Below are 20,443 nucleotides of genomic sequence, written 5' to 3' on the forward strand. Positions count from 1 at the left end.
GGGTAATGCAGGAAGATGGGGAGACCCGCTGTGTACCACAGGGAAACTTGGTCTTAAGAGAGAACTGGGTGTAAGATTTCATGGTGTGCAGATGGAAATAGAATAAGGGGTGGATAATGTCCTGGGTTGTAAGATAAGCTTGTATTCCATTTGCCATCTGTCGAAGGCGAACCGGTTGGACAAGTTTTTTGTTATCTCTCTCAGAGACAATGGTTTGTGTATACACCTTCGACTGATTCAATGAAGGGGGTCCCACCCAGAGGGGGGAAGCAGCTCTCTCCCTCTTCTTCGCGGGACTCCGAGAGAAGCAGCTCTCTCTCTCTCTCTGCGCGGGATTCCCGGGGAAAGCAGCTCTCTCTCTCTCTTCGCGAGATTCCTGGGGAAGCAGCTCTCTCTCGCTCTCTCTTCGGCGGCACTCGCAGCGAAGCAGCCGGCGCGTTGAGCCGACGGCGGCGGAGCTCAGAGGCAACCCCGGCGCAGAGGAAGACCGGCCCCACTGCCACCAGATCTTCAGAGGGAAACTATACCCTTCTAGAGATCACCACTGCAGCTACAATTCACCAGCCACTGCAAGGGAAGCAAATTGTCCCAGTAGAACTGATACTGGCACCCCGCAGGTTCTGGACTTTTTTTTTTCTTTCACTGGTTTTGTTTGTACCGATTGCATTTGCCTTTTTAAATTGTTGTCTAGTTTTCTCCTAGTAAAAAATTGTTACTCCCACTCCCATATCTTTGCCTGAGAGCCTTTTAATTTAAAGATCCTCGTAATTCAGAAGGAGGAAGGTTTGCCGTTCTCCATTGCACAGGAGGCTTTGCCCTCTTTCACAGACTCCTGTCTTGTCAAACCAAGACAGTGGTCTATTCATGTCATCTGGAAACTGGATGATAATGGTGCTAATGAGGAATTCACAATACGACATGAAGTGCATTGACAATGGATCAATTCTCGTTTGGGGCTCATTTCCAGTCATGGCTAGCCTATTATTAGACACTCAAACAGAATAAGAATTGAAACACACAAATCTAGGAACAAGAGAAGGAGCTTAGTGGACAAATACACTGCTTCTCCTGTGTTTGTTACAGCTGTCTGCCATGCTCAAGTGCAGACAGACAGAAAATCTTACACAGAGCCACTACAGTGCTTAGAGATCTGGTTAGCTTGCTAGGCTCAGTGATTTCAATAGGCCAGAAATATTCTTCCTAAACTTCCCATGCTGTACGTGCTAATCTAGGCATCCTTATCAAAGCCATTATCAAAGTAGTGATCACTGCTCTTCTTATATTATTTGCAGTTGCAAACCCGGTGCCAACAAGCAACATGCCAGAGGCCACCTGGTAAGAAATTTTACAAGATCTGACTCACCACCAGTGTGCTCTAGTGACTATTCAGATGAAGTTACATGTCTGAACAAAAAAACAGCCTTTCTAGTTACAGGGAAACTGACACCCAAGACCTTTTGAAGTAGGTCCAGGTTCATGGGAATGCTGTTTTCCCCATACTCCCAGCATTTCTGTGATAGCTTGCGTGAAGACCGAGCTACTTCTCCCAGCATGTCCATGGGAAGCTCCCAGTTAAGGCAGGTGCACTGCTTTTGCTAGGCTGCCTGTCATGCATTAGATTCCATTGTGATGCAGCCATGGACTCTTATCTCAGTCCCTAGAAGGAAACAGTGAAGTGCAAGAAGGCATTTACTCTTCTAGCACTGTCTGCACTAACAGAGGAGTCTCAACTTTCTGCATCCCCAGAGAAAGAAGGCCAAGCACAAAATCTCTAAGTATGAGTTAGACTTCCTCACTGCTGTTCTGTGGCACAGCCAGGATAATGCATATGGAGACAGGGTGATAAATACATAGAAAAAGAAGAAAATAAGAGGATGCTAATATTGTAAACCTATGAACAAGGCTGTGATTTTTCTCTTGGAATTCTCTCTAATAACCCCTGGTTTAATTTTAAAAGACCTCCCGTTGACAAAATGCTCACATTCATTAAAGCCCCTCTAGATGAAAACCCTGCCTTTCCTCATCACACACTTCCTTTAGTTTATGCTCACTTTTGCTAGTAGTGTAAGTGTGTAATTGCTCAGGTTGATGAAAGCATTGAACAACACAAGCAAGAAAACAGGTATCTCTGTACCATGATCCTAATGCTCCAGAACATCCCTAGGAATAGATTCCAGCTATTCTGGTCCATTACACAGATCCTTCTCCCACATCACTCACTTAACCCTAGAGCATTCACACAAGCTTATCTATTCAGTTTGAAACTTGAATTCAGCTTTTCATTTATGGCCAGAAGCCTTTTTGTGACTTATTTAGATTTTCCTGTGTTCAAGGAGTAGTGGCAACATGCTTCTGTGTCGATTTGGGACTTGCCAAATGCACACTGAGCACTTTCCCTAATCTCACAGGTTGGCACATCCCACCCACAAGATCTAACATGCCCAGTCCCCAGGACAGTTGTGTGACTAGACTCTTGTGAAAAATGCATCAGTAGTAAGTTGAATTCCTTCCTCCTGTAACACCTACTTTGTCCAAAAGGAGATATTTTATACCCTCAGGACCCTCTCAAATAACCCTGATCAGAACAGAGGTACAGTGTATATTTTATCAATAGTACTATGAGAGCCTTCTTAAATCTGCACAACATAGCATTTGCTCCATGAGAAATACCACATGGTATGTTACATCTCAGGGAAAGCAACTGTTGGCAGAAATGCTACCCATTTAAGTATTCAGAATTCTGAGACACAATAGAGTTTTTACTCCCTGGCTACCACATCCTTGAGGCAGATGCACGACCTAGAGTCCAGAACCTCATAAAGAAGCTGATGTCTCTGGCAGAGTCCTAGGTCATATCTATAAAAGCGAAGGAAAAACATGATGTACATCAATACTGTCAGGGCACAGACCTGAGGCATTCCCAGATCTCTAAGAAATCAAGACACTGATGCTCCACAAGCTCAACTTACCTTTCAAATCATTGTCCTAACTCAAGGGCTTAACCTTCCCTATTTTTCCTTCCCTGACTGTTCTACAGAACAGAAGATACAATTCCTGATCCAGGAAAAAACAGAAGTGATTTTGCCAGCACACTTTTCTCAAGGTAGGCATCATATCCCGATAATGTCTTCTACTTCCTCTCTCACCACACACCCCTACCCCTTACCCAGACATTTTTCATGATGTGGCTTCAAATTATTTTGAGACTTAAAATTACCTTAATTTTACAGTTGTTTAAGTAAGCTGAATTATATATTATAGTATGTATCATGCTAGGGTTTCATACTCAAGAGATCATAAGCTGTTCTGATCAGGGTAACTTTAGAGGTTACTCAGGGCATAAAATATCTTCTTTTAGAAGCAAGATGCTCTCTTCAAATCCAAGCACCAAGTAAGACAACAGATGCAGTTTATAAATCTCTGTAGCCAGTATTCCTTATACCTTAAGATGACACAATTGTTTGTGCAACAAATTGCCTAGCAGCATATCTCCATTTGAATAATGATCCAAAACTGGATCCTTCTCCAAAGGCAAGTTTTAGATGCACTCTATGATGCAGCACACAGAAGGCTGTGGTATAGGCAGCCTTGATCTGGCCTTTGATTGCAAATGTTTCATGGAATCTGAGGACTGGTGTTAATTCTTTCTGAAAGGCAGAGATGCCTGGATGAGCTATGTCAACATGCACAGCTGTCAGGAGAAAGAGGAAAGGCACGACTGTAAGGCTATACATATAATAAGGCCTTCCGGCTTTTAGGGGATTTTGAAGGGAAAAAAATGCACACGTTTTCCCCAGCCATTGCCATAGTCATATCCATGAACTAAGGAAACCTTTTCTCCTCTCAGGTAAGGGATTATCACAGAAAACAAACAGACCCTTCTCCAGGATCTGACATTCAGTGCAGGCTGATGGGAGCAAATATTCAAAGAGAACTTAACTTCCATTCCCCTAGCATTCCCTGAGAGAAATGGATGACAGAGAGGCCTGGATGTTATGATCACTATCACTCTGACCTGACAGTGTCTATGCCATTCACTTCTGTTCAAATGCAGCATCTCCAGCCACTGCTTCTCTGCAGAGCTCTCTCTCAGGCATGAAGAACATCCTACATCTGATCCAAGCAGTGATGCTTGGTTACAGTCTAGGGAAAGCAGCACAGGCTTGTTTCTGTGACAGGACACATGCCACCGCAGTAGCTACAGACTGACACCAGGGGAGAAGTAAGGTCAGCTACCCAGGATCCTTAGAAATCAGCATCGTAGCTATCTCTATTGCTGTCATGGCATGCTTGATAGCAATCTCATTCCATGCGCAGTCCAGGATACTTCACATAATATACCACAGAGAACTTTATGCTCATGTAGTTACTCTGGGACATCAAATCTCCAAAAAGGTTGTGGATAAGGCAAAGATGCAATATCTGTTGGGTGGCGTTGGGTGCACACCCAGCCAAGCTGAGATTCCCACTACAGAGCATTTCAGGAACTGGATTGCCAGGGATTCTCTCTGAACCTTTGTCATGGATTTCCTGAAGACAGGACAGACACTTATAAATATCAATACCACAGCAGATGTGTTCAGCCACAAAAGATGATAGCTTCTTATCAACATGCATTCGTTATCAACATAGTCTACCTTAGCTTCAGGTCTAGTCTTTCTTTGAGAAGCCTTTCCAAACCTTGACATGAAGGCTGCTCTTTTTTCAAGTCATCACAACCACAAATCTGGGGATTTTTGGCAGGCACTATCAGCAAAAGAAACTTCAAGCCTGGCTGAACTCAATTCTAACCACAGACAGCATGGGAACAGATAGACTGTTTAATAATTAATTGAAATTAATCAACTCAGGGACTGCCTATTCTTTTAAATTAAACATCAGCTCAGAACAAACTGCCTGACAACTGCAAGACCACAGAACTTTTAGGAAGAAAGGATAAGCTCTGAATAAAAATATTAGTTACTTCAGACATCACACATTTCTATTCAGAGGTAAGCTTACTTTCTCATATTGAAAGCACAGGGTCTTTTTTCATATGGACACCTGCTTTTGCCTAATCCTCTACTAACTCAAGGAGCACATAGCATGCACAAAAGTTTTAGGATCATATTTCAACTACCCTTACACTGGGTCTCCAGAGTTTAAGAGTTAGGGTGCGCCAGTAAACATCGAGTAACTGATAAAAAGCTGTTTTATTTTCTATCTCTCCAACAGTGCATTCTGCTGGGCTATGCAAATTCCTGCTCTCTAGGATTAAGCCATTTTAAATGCAATCAGAATTATTTAATCAGATTAGTCAGGCTAAACAGATAGCCATCAGATGTTTTTCTATTCATCAGACAACAAAACTAACAAACATAACAAAGGAGTAAATATTTTGAGGCAAGTCAAACTTTAAACAAAAGGTCTTCTTCAGAAGCAGTAGAAACATAATAGAACTCACTTGGTGAATATAAACAGAACCTTTAAAAACTCTCCAACAAGATGCCTTTGGATTTTCATTTATCAAGTAAAGTGCAAAGGCAAAACCTGAGTAATAATAAAATCCCCACACATAAAACTACATGCTTGAATACAGTCAACATAACCTGACGCCATGGACATTTATGGTGAGACCTTCTCTACCTACATTAGGACAAGATGACTGGAAACTAAATACCCAAATCTCAAAACACTCAACATCTTCACAGGTATATCAATCATCTACCTTCTACTAGCTGCATCACATGAATATGCAGAACACTTGCTCTATCATTACAATCAATTAAACCCTATTTTCAAAAGTGCCTTTAAGATCTTGGAGAGCTCCTCATGTTTCCTTTATAATGACATGGAGCAGATATAACAGCTTATCAGTTGCACCAAGCACCAATTAGGCAAAAGGATATCTTCTAATTGCAATGGCTCATAAATCTACTGTCCCTTACTGCAGCTGAACCATCCAGTATCATCCACTAAATATCTAATTTGCTATGACTAATCTGAAAAAGGAGAGAGAACGAACTCCAGTCCTAAATGCAGGAAGAAATAAGCCAATGCACTATAAACTTAGTAATTTAAATTATAAGTGCTCATCACTGCTGTATAAAGAGCAAGAAATTATTTGGACTAATTTGATTTTCCGAGAAATTCCTTGACTTATAATTAATAGATTTACATTAATGAGAAGTAACAGCTCCCAGCCCTTCTATACGGTACTGAAAACTTCCAAAGAACTGTTTCCATGTCATTTCCTGTGTCTCTCTTCAGAAATGCTTTAAGAAAAGAAAAATAGGAACACTTGCATGAAAAAAGGATCTTTGCATCCAACAGCCTCATCTTCCCCCACTGATTAATCTTTCCTGAGGGCCCAAAACAGGAGCTGCCAATAGAAAAGGAAAGCATACAATCAACTTAACTGGGCACAAGAGTGACTTTTACCGCAAAATGAGAAAAAAAGGACCTGCTGTACATCCAAGAAATGCACATTTGATCTGCACAAAGATAAGTGTTGACTGGTCAAATTGTCACAAATTAAAAACATACGGCCCAATACCTCAGAACATTTTATAGACTGTACAGCCGACAACTAGGATATTGATCCTGATAAACAAAATACACAAAAAATAGAGTTGCATAATGCTGGTACAAGGAGTTTAAATAGTTCAAAGGCATACAACAATATCAACACTAACATTTCCCTACATGACAGAAAAGGAAGGACACTAACAAGAACAGCAATTAAAGGCTCACAGGCATCCTATAGTGTCTCATTTTGACCACTGGTAAAAAAACATCAGAGAAGTAAGGAAGGAAAGACGGAAGCTACAGAAAGATGTAGCTCTGCAGCCCTCCTCCGACACCAAGAAGTCCAAATCTGATTGAGGAAAAAATTCCATAAGCAAGTTGATCAACTGTTTTTAAGTGGAACAACACCATGTCATGCTTTGGCCATCTCAACCACATACACACATGACAGCCTTCATATTGCCATACTCCCATTACTCTTATTTTTTCATCTTATCACACAACAGTACAAAAATTCTATATTTAAAAGTGAGGTACAGAGTGGTATTTTTAGGGATAAAGGCACATGCAGGAAAATGCAGTGTTTATGTGGCATTTGCTTCTGCCCACTAAGCATCTTCAGAAACACTGTTTCCCGTGCCAAATGACATTTCTGTTTCATAGCAGCTATAAAACACATGTGAACTGCCATGCAACTGGAGCTCACATGTGCAACTGTCGTTTCTTACCAGCCATTATTCTCTGGGCTTCATATGGTTCCATATAGCCAGTGTTCTCCCCTTTTCCCATTCTGTTCAACTCACTTTTGGCATCAAACGGATCTGAGTAGTCATCAGCTATCAATACCTGAAAGACAAGAAGGTAACTGTTACTGAAGTCTCCAGTCAAATGTGCAAAGCAGAAGGCAATGATATCCTATCAGCAAATAAAAGCAGCTTCACTTGGCTGCATCCTATGCCATCTTCAAAGTACAGTCTTGGTTCAGAGGAGAAATACACAATTGCCACAGATCAGTTACTAAATGGTAATGAAATAGAAATGTGCTCCTATTTATACCAGAAACCTCATAAAGGCAGAATCCATGTCAAAAGGATTTCTGACTAGCACAAGCAATGGAATAATTGGGATGGATAAATTAGAAAGAGCCAACCAGTCAGCAAACTCAATCCAGTGCAAATCTTATCAGAGAAGTCTGCTAATATTAAAGAAAAAAAGCACTCTTTCCTTTGCACCTCCTCTGCTTTTGAAGTTTATGAGCTACAACTGAAAATATTGCCAGAAATTTTTAAAACAAATATGCTAAGGCTACTCTTTTCACTGCATTAGTAAGAAGCCTTTTCATGTTATATGTCCCACCTGAAAAAAACAAGACACAAAACAAATTTCTTGGCTGAACTGAAACCCTGAAACCGACCTGTGCCATTCTTTCTCTCAAAGGAACATTATTGTTATTTATATTTTGTGAACTGAGACAAAATATAGGAAAAAGAAATTATCTGTCAGAACACATTTTCTTCCTCCACTAGGAGATTAAAAAAATCTGAAGGTTAGAAAATCTCACATTTGACCTTACATTACTATGCTTTCCTGACCACTGCAAAATCATTGTATGCTGTAGGTCCCATCTATAGGTTTTTTTATCAGTAAATTCAAGTCACAGGAATCATTCCTCCCTATAACAGAAGTGGTAGAGCTAATCTTTGTTTCTAGGATGTGACAAGCGGACTGGGGCAAAGGCAGAAGTCCTCATATGAGAATTATTGCAGAGCACAGGGATAGAATCTACAGCAGGCAAAAGAGTTTGAAACAAAAAAAAGCAGGCAGAGGCAGGCTTCAACACCAGAATCCCTATGAAATCATAAGATTATTCAGGTGGGAAAGAACCACTAGAGATCACCCTATCTCTTAAAGCAGGGCAAGCCTAAAGGTTTTTGCCCTGACTGCTTACTTTATTTTACGAGGGATTTTTCAACTGAGTTACTTTACATTTTTAAGACAAGCACTAGTAAGACTTACACAGTTATTGTAGCACAGTGCTATTCCAACAGTTTCAATCTTTTCAACAAAGAACCAGGAGTACACTGCCAGCTAAGAGACTGAGGCAGCATCTGCTTCTGTCTCCTGCTGCCAGCATATCCCACCAGTCAGAGAAGAAAAACAGGACATGCAAGTATTCACAGATCAAACACCTGCACAACTGCCATGGAATAAATGAGCACTCTATTAGGAAAGGCAGAGATCTCCTTTAAGATTAGGAAACAAAATGTCTAACACACTTCAGCGTCATTACTCAGGCCCTGCAACACTGGCACACTGCAATTTTATACTACTTATTTTGCTCATTTTACTACCAAGACTGACGTTTCAATTATGGGTTTTTTGTGTTTTCCTCCGCTCAGAGTCTAAAGTGACTGGAAGCTTTTTTTTGACCAGAAATCACCAGACTGACATGGATCATCAAGAGAGGAAAACATAATTCTTTCTTTCACTTGGTGTCCAAAATTACTCCCTCATTATTTCAAAAAACAGTTAACACAAAGGGGAACAGTCCCCACCCCCAGCCTGGCAGCATATGCCCAAGCAGCAAATCAAGTGACAGCAGCTGCACACACTTGAGACAAAGACAACAATGTGTATCACCCAGCAGTAATTTCTCCTAGTCACAAGGGCAGTTTTATTTCCAAAATTGATGCAGATGAAACGTTGTCTTCTGCTCCAACCCTGTCAAGAGCTGCTAGGTGGTCGCATGTGCTCTGTGCTCCTCTCCTTCACAAACACTGACACATAGTACTCGACAATCCTTTGCATAACTACTAGAACATGAAACAGAAAAGTAGACTTGGCATAGCTATTTGACATTTCTTCTTCTCCCTTTGTCCAAAGTACACTAGGAGGAAAATTATACGTAAAAGATGCTGTCAAACAAACCCTCCTCCCCCCCAAAAAAATGCGAACCAAAAACCTCCAGCCTAAACAACACTGTCCCACAGCAAATCCCAAACCCACTTTTCAGCACTCAGTCAGGCAAAAAGAGCAGCCTGCTCCACCTTTCCTGGAACTGTATTTCTTATTACAAGTGGATTTACAATGCTGAGCTGTCAGGAGTCCCCAGCTGACTGTTACTGTTCCAATATGTATTAAAAGTCAGTAATTTGCAGCCTAGATGTAGGAGCTGGCCAGTGCCAGAATTTGATTTATTCTATACTTGCTAACAGCTATAAATTCTCCACTTCTAGGAAGTCTCAAGCATTTCTACTTCTTTCAAAAAAAACAAAAATTTTGTAAACCTCAAATGAATATGATTGCTAGTTCTGTTATAATATACTTACTGTAAATGTCTGAACTCCTTTTGACAACCCTATTTCAGAGGATTATTCTTCCTGTTTTCAGAGATCTCAACCAGAAAAAGAGTTCCTACTCTGCAAATCTTTCTGCCATCTCCACATAAGCTACTTTTAGTTTAATGAGCTCACCTTCCAAGCCTCTATGCTTGGTTAGACAAAGAACAGACAAAAATTTTTGATGAAATAGAAGGTTCCGAGTACATGAATTTTCTATTTAAACAAAACACTACCTTCATGACAGATGGTATTAATACAGTGTTCTCATACCCCTTTCATGCTATCCTGAGAAAGAAAAAGCGTGTCAATGTTACACAAATATCACAGGTACATGCCTTGCATGCGCAGTGGGGGTTCTGCAGATCATGATCTTGATCACCTCCATGCCACACAGGGAAGATCCACTGTGATAACACCATGCTGTCACCTCTTCCCCACAGGCATGTAGGGGCAGGTCTTTCTGTGTGTGCTCCTGTGTTCAGCAGAGCTCATTAGCTTTCCAGAAAGAGGCATTTTGCTTGTTTATATTTCTTCCAACAACCTTTCAACCACTGCCCAGCAAACTGGTCTCAGTCTGGCATTTGTTTTCTACAGTTCAGAGGCCAAGGCAAGCACAGGAGACCCCAGGTCAGGGCCTGCATGCAGTGTCCCTTCCAGCTTTGACTGAACACACTTCCAAGGCAAATGACTAAAAGTCATCCAGTAGTAAATTGACTGGTCTCCAAACTGATCTTTCATGTTACTGACTGACAAACAATGGACAGAAAGCAGAAGATGATGGACAGCCTCCATTGTCTACCAATGCATCCCTCCTAGAAGTCTCAGCTAGTCAGATTATCCAGGATCTAATGCTGTACTTGCCACATGGCAAGTACACATGCCTGGACACAATCAGAGGAATGGCAACATGTTGAAATTTTCTAAGCATAGCTAAAGACAGCATTCATACACAGAGGGTGACCTTTGGAGCAGGACACATTTAATTTGGCTCCCTGCTCTGCCAAATCCAGCCACCTTTGTCACAAATCCTGTCTGTCAAAATGAAAACACAGCTATCAGGAATCCCAAGAAGGTAGTCATCCAGATTCCAAATTGCTATTGAAATCAGTTGCATTTGTCAGGGTTATTGTCAAAGACCTGTGGCTTATCTCTTGACAGAACGCAAGATCTACATTCTGAGTGTGGACTATGAGCTCCTACAGCTACTGATTCCTGCTCTGTTCAAGCCTGTTCTATGGCATCCCATACACATATAATACTATTTTCTTTTTGTACACATAGCAGCAGTATTTTGAGGCATCAGTAACATCAATCAAAATAACTTTAACACATAAATAGAAGTGCAGTTATTAAAAGAAACCAATAAGGATTTAGACAACACTTGTAGAGGCTCTTCCTTGCAGGTTGCTACTTAAAAGTCAGAAGACTCAGTTACCAGACAAGATGACAAACCAAAAACCATAACTCTAGCTAAAAAGTTAATCAGCAGATACAAGATCAAAAACCTAATAATCACTCCACTCCCCAGAAAATTAAATACAAGCTTGAGACTGTGGTTGGTTTATCCCTCTATTACATATTAACTAAGCTGCAAGTTTCACTGTTGATGCATAGTCTTTGTTCTTCTACAGTCTTTAAAAAAGTCTGACAAATATTATCATATATTATATTAAACACAGGCTTAAATGGGCATCTGCATATACAAAAGCATGATTTGCATATGCAGCTACAGGAAGAAACCAAAGAACACACCTAAGTGCATAATTTCACAGGTATCGCTATCTGACTAAACCAAACATTTTAAAGGCAATGAAAAAAAAGGGAACAAATGAGACTTCACATGCTGAAAAAAACAGAGGTAGTCTTTTTTGAATTTAAAGAAAATGTAGAAGATCAAATTATGTTTAAAACAGCAACATCATCACAGAATTGTTAGCTATTTCACTAATTTAGTGGCTACTGTGATTAAGAACACACTGTTCTAGAAGAATCCAAGAAGAATTATAATAAACAACATGAAGCAAAAAACCTAAAATACTTTTCCTGCCCACCCACCAGGCCTTTGGAGAATTTATTAGGGGATATTAATTTTAAAGATTTATTTGTATTTATATACATTTTTATATTATCGATATTAAATAACAGGCTTGTGTTGGAACATACCTTAAAGATTCTCTAGTTCCAACTTCCTTGCCACGGGCAGGCACATACTTAAATAACTGTACAAAGGCAGACCATATATTCCTCTCAACTTCTGTGAGTTACAATTAAGTTCACCAATATCACAAATGACAGCATGTGTCCATCAGCAAAAATACAGAACACAAGGGCACTTAAAAACTGACTGTATCTCTAAGAACATCACAGTTAGCACATTTAACACGATGTAAGGAAAATTCTTCATCCTCTCTGAGAATTTGTATTCACAAAAAACCAGTCCCTAGCTACAGAAGTCACTCTGTATTATCATAGAATGGCCTGGGTTGGACAGGAGCTTAAAGATCCTCTCATTCCAACCCTGTGTTCTGGACAGGGACACCTTTAGATAGAGCAGGCTGCTCGTGGCCCCATCCAACCTGGCGTTGTACACTGCCAGGGATAGGGCATCCATGACTTCTCTGGGCAAGCTGTGCCTGTGTTTTCCATATTAATAAAGACTTCCACTTAGTCCATGAAGCACTGAATTCAAGAACCTGTAAGATAATCCTCCCTGCAGCCTAAGTACTACTTTTTATTCAAAATAAATCTCACAGCCTTGGAAAACATGCTAATAGAGTGATCTGTACATGGTCAGATTCCTGAAAATAACAGGAAAAATCAGAAATTCAGGATATGATTCTAGAGAGCCTTTCCTACTTGTCCTAAATTTGAGTATTAGAAAGACCAGCACTTGCTCTGCCCCTGGAAGGAATCACAGGCCTCATTCATAGCGGTGACTTCCAGAGACAGACACCTCTCATCTAAAAGGTAATTGAAACACAAATTGGGAAATGTGGTGCCTAAATTTCTCAGAGTTGTGAACTGATAGTGAAATGCTGGAAAAAAAAAACAAAAAAACAAACAACAGTATTTAATGACAGAATTTCAAGAGCAATTCTCCCACATACAAGCTTTAGTGCTCAGTGAAGGTGAATTGCTCTTCAGTTTTTACAAGTCCACACACTCACAGGGACAGAACTGAACTGCTGATAAGCTGATAAGTTCTTGCCTTCTTGACCCTCCATTTCTCTCCTGTATTCCCAGGCAGTAATTGAAGTCCCCTGCTATCCCCTATGTGACACTGCTTCACACAGGGCAATGCAGACTACTCCTCACACAGCAGGCAATGCAGCATTTCCTGCTCAAAATTTAAAAATGCAGTTTCACCTGCTTTCCCCTCAGAAGGAAACAGGTGCTTCCTTGACCCATCCACTTAAGTATTTTAAATTTGAAAATACACCTTCAAGGATTTTTCAGAAGATCTAAAAGTTATTGAAGGAAGGACAGGCAGAACAATTAACAGATATTGTTCTCTCTATAAAATAAACTCAAAAAAATAAAAATTGTATCCCATGTAATGTCATTATCAGACTATATTTTGTAAGACAATTTTCCACACTTCCTGGACAATGCACAACTAGTCCAAAACCACACTTTATGTCTGTTTCTTGTAAATAGACTGTCTAATGGCAACATTTACAAAAACAGCGACAATCCAGGAAGATCTGCACCACAGTCCTTTCCTATATCTTGCTACAATCCACCATTATGCTGTTTCCACTGCTCAGTCTCATATCACTTCCTCCACTTTCAAACCATGCCTAGCATACTGTTAGTTAAGGATACACCCACACTGACACAGGGTAGCAAGACTGAAATTATCTCTGTCCTTGTCAGTGAGCCTGGGGAGCATAGAATGTTGTAAAAACAGACATTTCTTCAGTGATCCAAGCAAATACAATGGTAAACTGGCAACAAGATCAGATTGCAAGCTAAAAGATTACATGCAAACTTGATGTTGTAAAAGAGAAACACAGCTTCATATTTTTCCTTTCTAGATTCTTTCTCCTCATTAATCAGGCTAAAATACTTACATGAGTTCCCATGCAGTTCTTGCTGTGCCTAATTTCTTATTTAGAGTTAGAGTACCGTTTGAATCATAGTAAACTGCATAACCTTATTTAGCCTGTAGAAGGTTTTGCTTCCATATATACAACAGTCCTAATGCTAACAATTGCTGTGCAAGTTTACCCAAAGCTGGATATGTAAAATAGTGTAATACAGATGTCTTTCTTCATCTGGACGATTTTGAAGAAAAGTCTGCAGGTAATATGTGTGCTATTATGCAGTAGTAAGAAAGCTGCATTTTTGGTGACCCCAGTGCTGTAGCAGAACAGCAAGTCCACCTCCTTTTTTGAAGGCAGTATCTGAGGAACTTTCTTACAATGGTGTTGAGAGGCTTACTGCAAAGGTATACACATGATACACTCTTCCACAAGTGTACCACCCCCTCCTTAAATCTCCAGGTCTTCTAGCTGCTTCATACTCCTTCCTCTTGCTGCTTGGATCTCTTTGTGCCCAAAAGTCTGATAATTTGGATAGCTTCCAAAGCTGAGAGTGTTCCAAGCTGTGCATACAGTGCAGATGCCAAGCGTACTTGTAACTGAACAGCCCACTGCATCATTCCAAAAAAAGCCCCGAAGTTACCAAGACTCCAAAGTCTCAGGTTCTAAATATCCTCCTGTTCACAAGACTGCTGTAGATTCTTAATCATGAGACTAACATATGCAAAAAAATTGTATTTCTAAGCTGCATTACAGCTACCCTATAACAACATAGATACACAGAAAAAATATAGCTTCCTGCCTTTATGTATGGCTTTGCCTAAGCAATTCATGCACAACCAGCAGCCATGAGTATTTTTTTTTTTATTTTACTCAAAGACAGAGTCATATAACAATGGAAACCACATGCAGAGAGGAAGACTATTTCAGAGTAGAACCAACTGTACGGAAAGGCATCGTGAAACTCTTCTCCAATGGATTAAACATGGGAATAAGACATTGAGGTACCATTGAAATTTAGGATCTCTAGAAATAATGTTGTCTGATACAAATAACCCAAACACTGCTTAGACATCTTTCAAGTGTTTTCTCAGTGCACCTTGAAATACCAGCTGCAAGATTCTCTTAAATGCACGACTTGTTCTCAGTTTAAAGATCAAATAAAATATAGACCTTCCATATACAGAAATAAGACAAGCATCTGCTCACCTCTAAAACAGTATTTTAATAATATAAAGATATTAATAATGTTGTACAGAGTCCAATCACTTTCACGAAAGATGTCAGAAGTTCAAAAAGCTAGATTACTTTGCTAGTCTAGTGAAAGGCACCTGTTTCTTACACACAGATAGTGTTTTCAGAGCTTTGTACATCAAGACATCAAGTCAGCAACTCTGCTGTCCTGAACAGTTGCCTGGTTGGCTGGACAGCTGTCTGCTTGATTGCTGCTGCCACACAATATTCACATGACTTTGCACTAGATCCACTCTGTCTGTACAGAATCAAGTTATTCTCCACTGCATCAGATACATTCTGTCTTGCCATTGAGAATTTTGTACTATTTGAAAGTAGCTGAGTGCTTTGTTTGACAAATGTAGCTAGAATTGTTAGGCTGTAGGTTGAACTGTATTGGAACTGTAAGGTTATGTTCTGTTAATTGAACAGAGATTATAGCACAGCCTGGAGCCAACAATATGTACATTAATAATAATTAAACTGGACAAAACTAACATTTTAAATATTACTTAAGCAAATAATAGGTCGCAGCTAATATGCAACAACCATATTACAACACCAACAGCAGAACCAGCTAAACACACAGCAAACAGTTGGTAAAAAAACAGAAAATCAGAAGTATGAAGAACCCAGACCCCAATGCTGCTGTTTGTCCAGACTGTCATGTGAGGGATAGGGAGTTTGGATTCTAAGTGTATAACTGCCTAGGGATTTATTTGTTCAGAGTCCCCATCCTGAGGCACTACCAGATACCATAACTGACCTGTTATGAAGAAACCTATCTAATGGAGAAGAGAGATTAATGTCAAAAATTTCTTTGACACCTGTGGAAATGGATCTTGCAATGTCTTCTGCATTCAGTATAAAGAACTGTTACATTGTTCTGTCTCCACTGAACAGAGATAGTGCAAAATGCTGCTCATTATGAAATAAATGTCTTTTAAAGGAGAATATGCTATGAACTCAGCTTTTAAATCTTAAGAACTTCCCATGATGAAGTATAATGCAGCTTGTTTTTGGGAAGTATCCCAGGTTATCCAGCTGAAAAACCTGGCAGAGAAATGGTTAGGTTCAAATACGTAATAGGTGAAAACCTATCTGAAGTATCCTTTCACACAGAGACTTCCCCCTCAGTTATCAATTCATGGATTTCCCCACATCATGTGTGTGTAAATCCAGATAGAGGACAATTACTCAGGAAGATTTCAGCTTATTTCTTTTCATCTCCATTCACAAGTGGTTTGCCTAATGAGCTGGTCTTAAACCAGGTCTTGCATTTATTCTTACACAAATACAGGAGATGCCAGATTGATCCAGAATACAACCACATGTTGTTTCAACTTGCCCACACTCCTTAGCTTCTGTGTGGCAAGCAAGTAAGTTAAGCTCTCACAAGCCAGCACTAAAGATGGAAGCCAATAATTTATTTATCCACCATACTGGAGGACCTGAACTGCTTCAGCCATTAATTCTAAAACACCCTACTCTCCCTTGTCTGAAGGTAAACATCACAGTTAAAGTTCCCAAACCCACCTAATTGTATGACACCTAAATAATTTAAAAATCCACCCAACAATTTGAATTCAAAGACATCTGGAAATGATGACTCTCACTGGGCATCTGTTATAGAGGTTAGTCACCTCACTACTAAAAGATGCATGGCAATTTGGGTTTGTCTTCTTCAGCATTAATTTGTATTTCCACTGCTACACATCAAAACTTCCTAAATCCCAGATACATTACATCTCTGTGGTTATTTTACCAGCCTTTGTCTAAAATCTTGCATAATATAATCATGTCTGCCACCTCCTTAAATCTCCATCTCCTTTATTCCCTGAATCAATTAGTTTAGTTTTTCTTTTCCTCTGGGAATTTCATCTAGCCAATCTGCTACTATCCATACTTTGCCATTTGCCCTTTATAAGTAACCACACCAAACAAGCACCTCCCTGAATCTCCTTCTCATTCCAGTAACTCTTTCAAGTATGACACAAAACTAAGCTTTTCAGCCAGTTCTTTACTGATGACAAACCACGGAAGATATAAAATTGTTCACCGAAACAATTTTGAAACCCCTACTTTTCACTTCTCCATCAACACATAAAGGAAAACAGCACTCTATCCTTGTAAATGAAATCAGAAAAAAAAAAAAAAACCAAAACACTGAAACAGCAATGCTGGAATGAAACACAAATATTTAACAGGCATTTTTGGATATGAAACATTAACATACTTCTATGAAGACAGAACTATAGAGCAATTAGTTATTTTCATTCCTAAAATGTTTACTAGCTTATGCTATGTTACACAAAGCATTAAAAAAAAAACCCAAAACCAGTTTTTACAATGTTTTTAACATGTCTATGAATTCTTCTGAAAAGCAGACCTCTCGCTTTGGGGGGTTTCATTCCATCTTGACTGTTTCATCTCCTTATTATATCTTTCTTATTCAATTGCTTTGTTCGCTACTGAACTACAGACACTTGGTTAACTAAATTCCTGATTTTTCTTCCTCAGTGAATCACAGGTGTAGAAGAGATGCAGTTTCCTGCCAGCCCACTATGATCTCTGCTTACCAAGTTCACCAGTCAAACTCTACCTTTCAGGGCTGTGAAATAAAAGAGATTTCACATCCATTGCTGGGATAAAATAACACAATTGAACAAAAGGCAAGCTATGTTGTATACAAACGCTGTTACAGGCAGGCACAGTTGGCTTTTTGAGGCACAGGGATGATTTTATTTCTTAGATAAATTCAGATTTCCTGCTTGTCACATATAGTTCTCTCTTACAATAATTCAGAAAAAAACCCAAATATGGTTGAGAATTTTTGCCCACAAGTTTTAGAACCTGCAACAAGAGTTTGGGAGCAGCACACAGATTTATGACCATTACAAAGCTGCAGGTTACCTAGCAACAAATACGAATTTTCTCATGAAAATTGCTTCAGTAGGGTCTAAAATTTAACAGTGATTTTAAAAGAGGAGAGAGATACATTTTGCCCCAAGCACTTGTTTTTGCTGGAAGGAGTTCCCTAAAAGAGGATACCTAGTATCAATGTAGGAACTTTAAAGAAGACTGAATAGATTATAGCACACAGTGTAAAACATAGTGAGATGCTAACTTTTTATCAGTCACTTTCAACAAAAGAAGTTGCTTCCAGCCAGGAACACCTATTAAGACAATAGACTAAATCCTAGATTTTTCACCATATGTCATCACCATCACAAGTAGATTTCTTTGGAATTCCACCTGGACAGATATAATTTATCAAGTTGCCATGGAAGTGTAGTAGTGCAATCATGTTACATACTTAACATGTACACACAGATCATTTAGACTGATAACATTCAGAACATACCTGGAATTCCTGTGATGTGACTATTATCCTGGAGTTTAAAATGCCAATTAACAAAATAGAGAAACACTTATTTCCAATACATGAGAAAAACTGTACTATACTCATAAGACCAACACAGGCAGGAGGATGTGCTGTGCTTAAAAAACAATTAATGCTATTCCCTCTCTAACTTGAGTTCCCAAATCCAGTACTTTCCAGTGTTGTGTCTAGAATGCTTTGTCAAAATTTGAAGAGAATGACCAGTAAAAGACAGGATAATGTTTGCAACTGGGCAAGTGTCTATGGAATTTGCTTCAGCTATATGCCAGTCAGAAACACAGCTATCATGGAAGTTGCCATGCCATTGTAACACAGGACTTTGAACCACCTCACCTTTAACACTGAACTAGGAGGCAAAAAGTTTATAAATAAACAAATGACAAACTGTCTCTGTAAAAACAGCATATTTTTAATATATGACTGCCCCATCCCACATGCAGTAGGGCTAAGGCCGCAGCTTGGGGTCACAAGCACAAGGCTTTTCAAGGGCCTCTATTGCTCCCCAAGCATTCCCCTCATTTCGACTCATATCCTGTTCTGCTGGGGCACACCAAGAGCCTTGGTACCCATCATGAGGCTGGCAGTGGACTGTGCCTCAAAGCAAGGCTGCACACACCTGTGACCCTGCCCCATCAGAAGGAAGGTGAGCTTGAAAGCCAAAAGGACAGGGCACCATCACTTCACGTGCTACCCCTGTACATGCCCTGCATGACCCGAAGTATTAAAAAGGGCCAGGCCACCCAATGACGGATGGCTGAGAACAGCAGCAACTCCAGATGTACAGCAGCTGGCCCCCTCGCCAAAACTCCTGCCAGGGGCTGACACAGCCCCAGCCCTACCACCTAGCCTACAGGGGCGGGGACAGGAGCACGCAGCACTTACTTTATCTTTCACGGCAGCGGGGGCAGCAGCCGTCGGCTGCTTGGAGCCCTTGCTGAGCTTCTTGCCCGCGCCGTCGCTGCCTCCAGCGCCGCTCTCCACCTTGATCAGCCGGTGCTTGGGGGAGATGTACTTCACGTCGGGCGGCGTCGCCGGGCGGCGCTCGCTGTGGCTGCGGAAGAGGTGCGGGGAGCCGGCGGCGGGAGGCGTGGCGCAGCACGACGAAGAGGAGGAGGAGGAGGAAGCCTTGAGGGCTGCCTCGCCCAGGTCCTCAGGCGCCGAGTAGTCCGGGCGGCACATGGCGCGCAGCTTGCGCAGGGACGAGCCGGGCCCGCTGTAGGGGTCTTCGAAGTCGCGGTCCTTCTGGGCGCGGTAGGCGCGGAGCAGGTCGCTGGTGTCGTCGCGCAGGCGGCGGCGAGAAAAGCCGGGCGAGGTGTGGTGGTGGAGGTGGAGGTGCGGCGGCCCCTCGGGGCGGGGCGCGCTGCCGGCACCGTTGCGCTTCTCCCGGTAGTCGGGCCGCGGAGGCTGCGGAGGGCTCTTGGTCTTGCTATTGCCCAGGCTGAAGTACTTGTTCAGCCATTTGGCCATCGTCTCTCCCGGTCGCGGCCTCAGCACCGCTGCGCGCTGCCGCCGGCGCCCCGCGCCCCAGCCCCGCTCGCCGCCCGCATGGAGCAGCGGGTCGGCGGGGCGGGCCGGGCGCCCCGCTCCGCGCTCTGCCCGCTCTCCCGCTGCCGCCGGCTGGAAGGGCCCCGCCGAGCCCCGCGGCTTCCCGGCGGCAGGGAGCCGCTCCCGGCCCGAGCCAGGCGCTCGCCGTAGCTCCGGGTCTGCCGCGACCTCAGCCCCGCTGCTCTGCGCTGGCAGCGCAGCCCAGCCTGACCTCAGCACGCACCGGAGAGGCGGGGGACGCATCTGCACGGGGCCCGCCCACCGCCGCGGCCGGGCGGGGCCGCGCCAGGTGCCGGCGGGGCGGCGCGGGCGGGCCGGCCCTGCGCGGGGCGGCGCCGGTGCCGGTGTCATTGTCGGTGCGGTGTCATTGT

At 41.7% G+C, this 20,443-nt stretch overlaps 1 protein-coding gene across 1 annotated transcript in view; it reads right to left on the reverse strand.

Moving 5' to 3' along the window:
* Positions 1-20,216, reverse strand: part of SHB (SH2 domain containing adaptor protein B) — a 63,045-nt gene extending 42,829 nt beyond the window's left edge. The window contains exons 1-2 of the mRNA XM_021535520.3: positions 19,410-20,216; positions 7,236-7,353 (exon numbers count right to left, since the gene is read on the reverse strand). Of these exons, the coding sequence (XP_021391195.1) occupies positions 7,236-7,353; positions 19,410-19,994 (703 nt within the window). The 5' untranslated portion in view covers positions 19,995-20,216. The remainder of the gene's footprint in view (positions 1-7,235; positions 7,354-19,409) is intronic.
* Between the last annotated feature and the right edge of the window lie 227 nt (positions 20,217-20,443).

This window comes from Lonchura striata, chromosome Z (assembly GCF_050655825.1).
Source record: "Lonchura striata isolate lonStrDom1 chromosome Z, ASM5065582v1, whole genome shotgun sequence".
Taxonomy (NCBI): domain Eukaryota; kingdom Metazoa; phylum Chordata; class Aves; order Passeriformes; family Estrildidae; genus Lonchura; species Lonchura striata.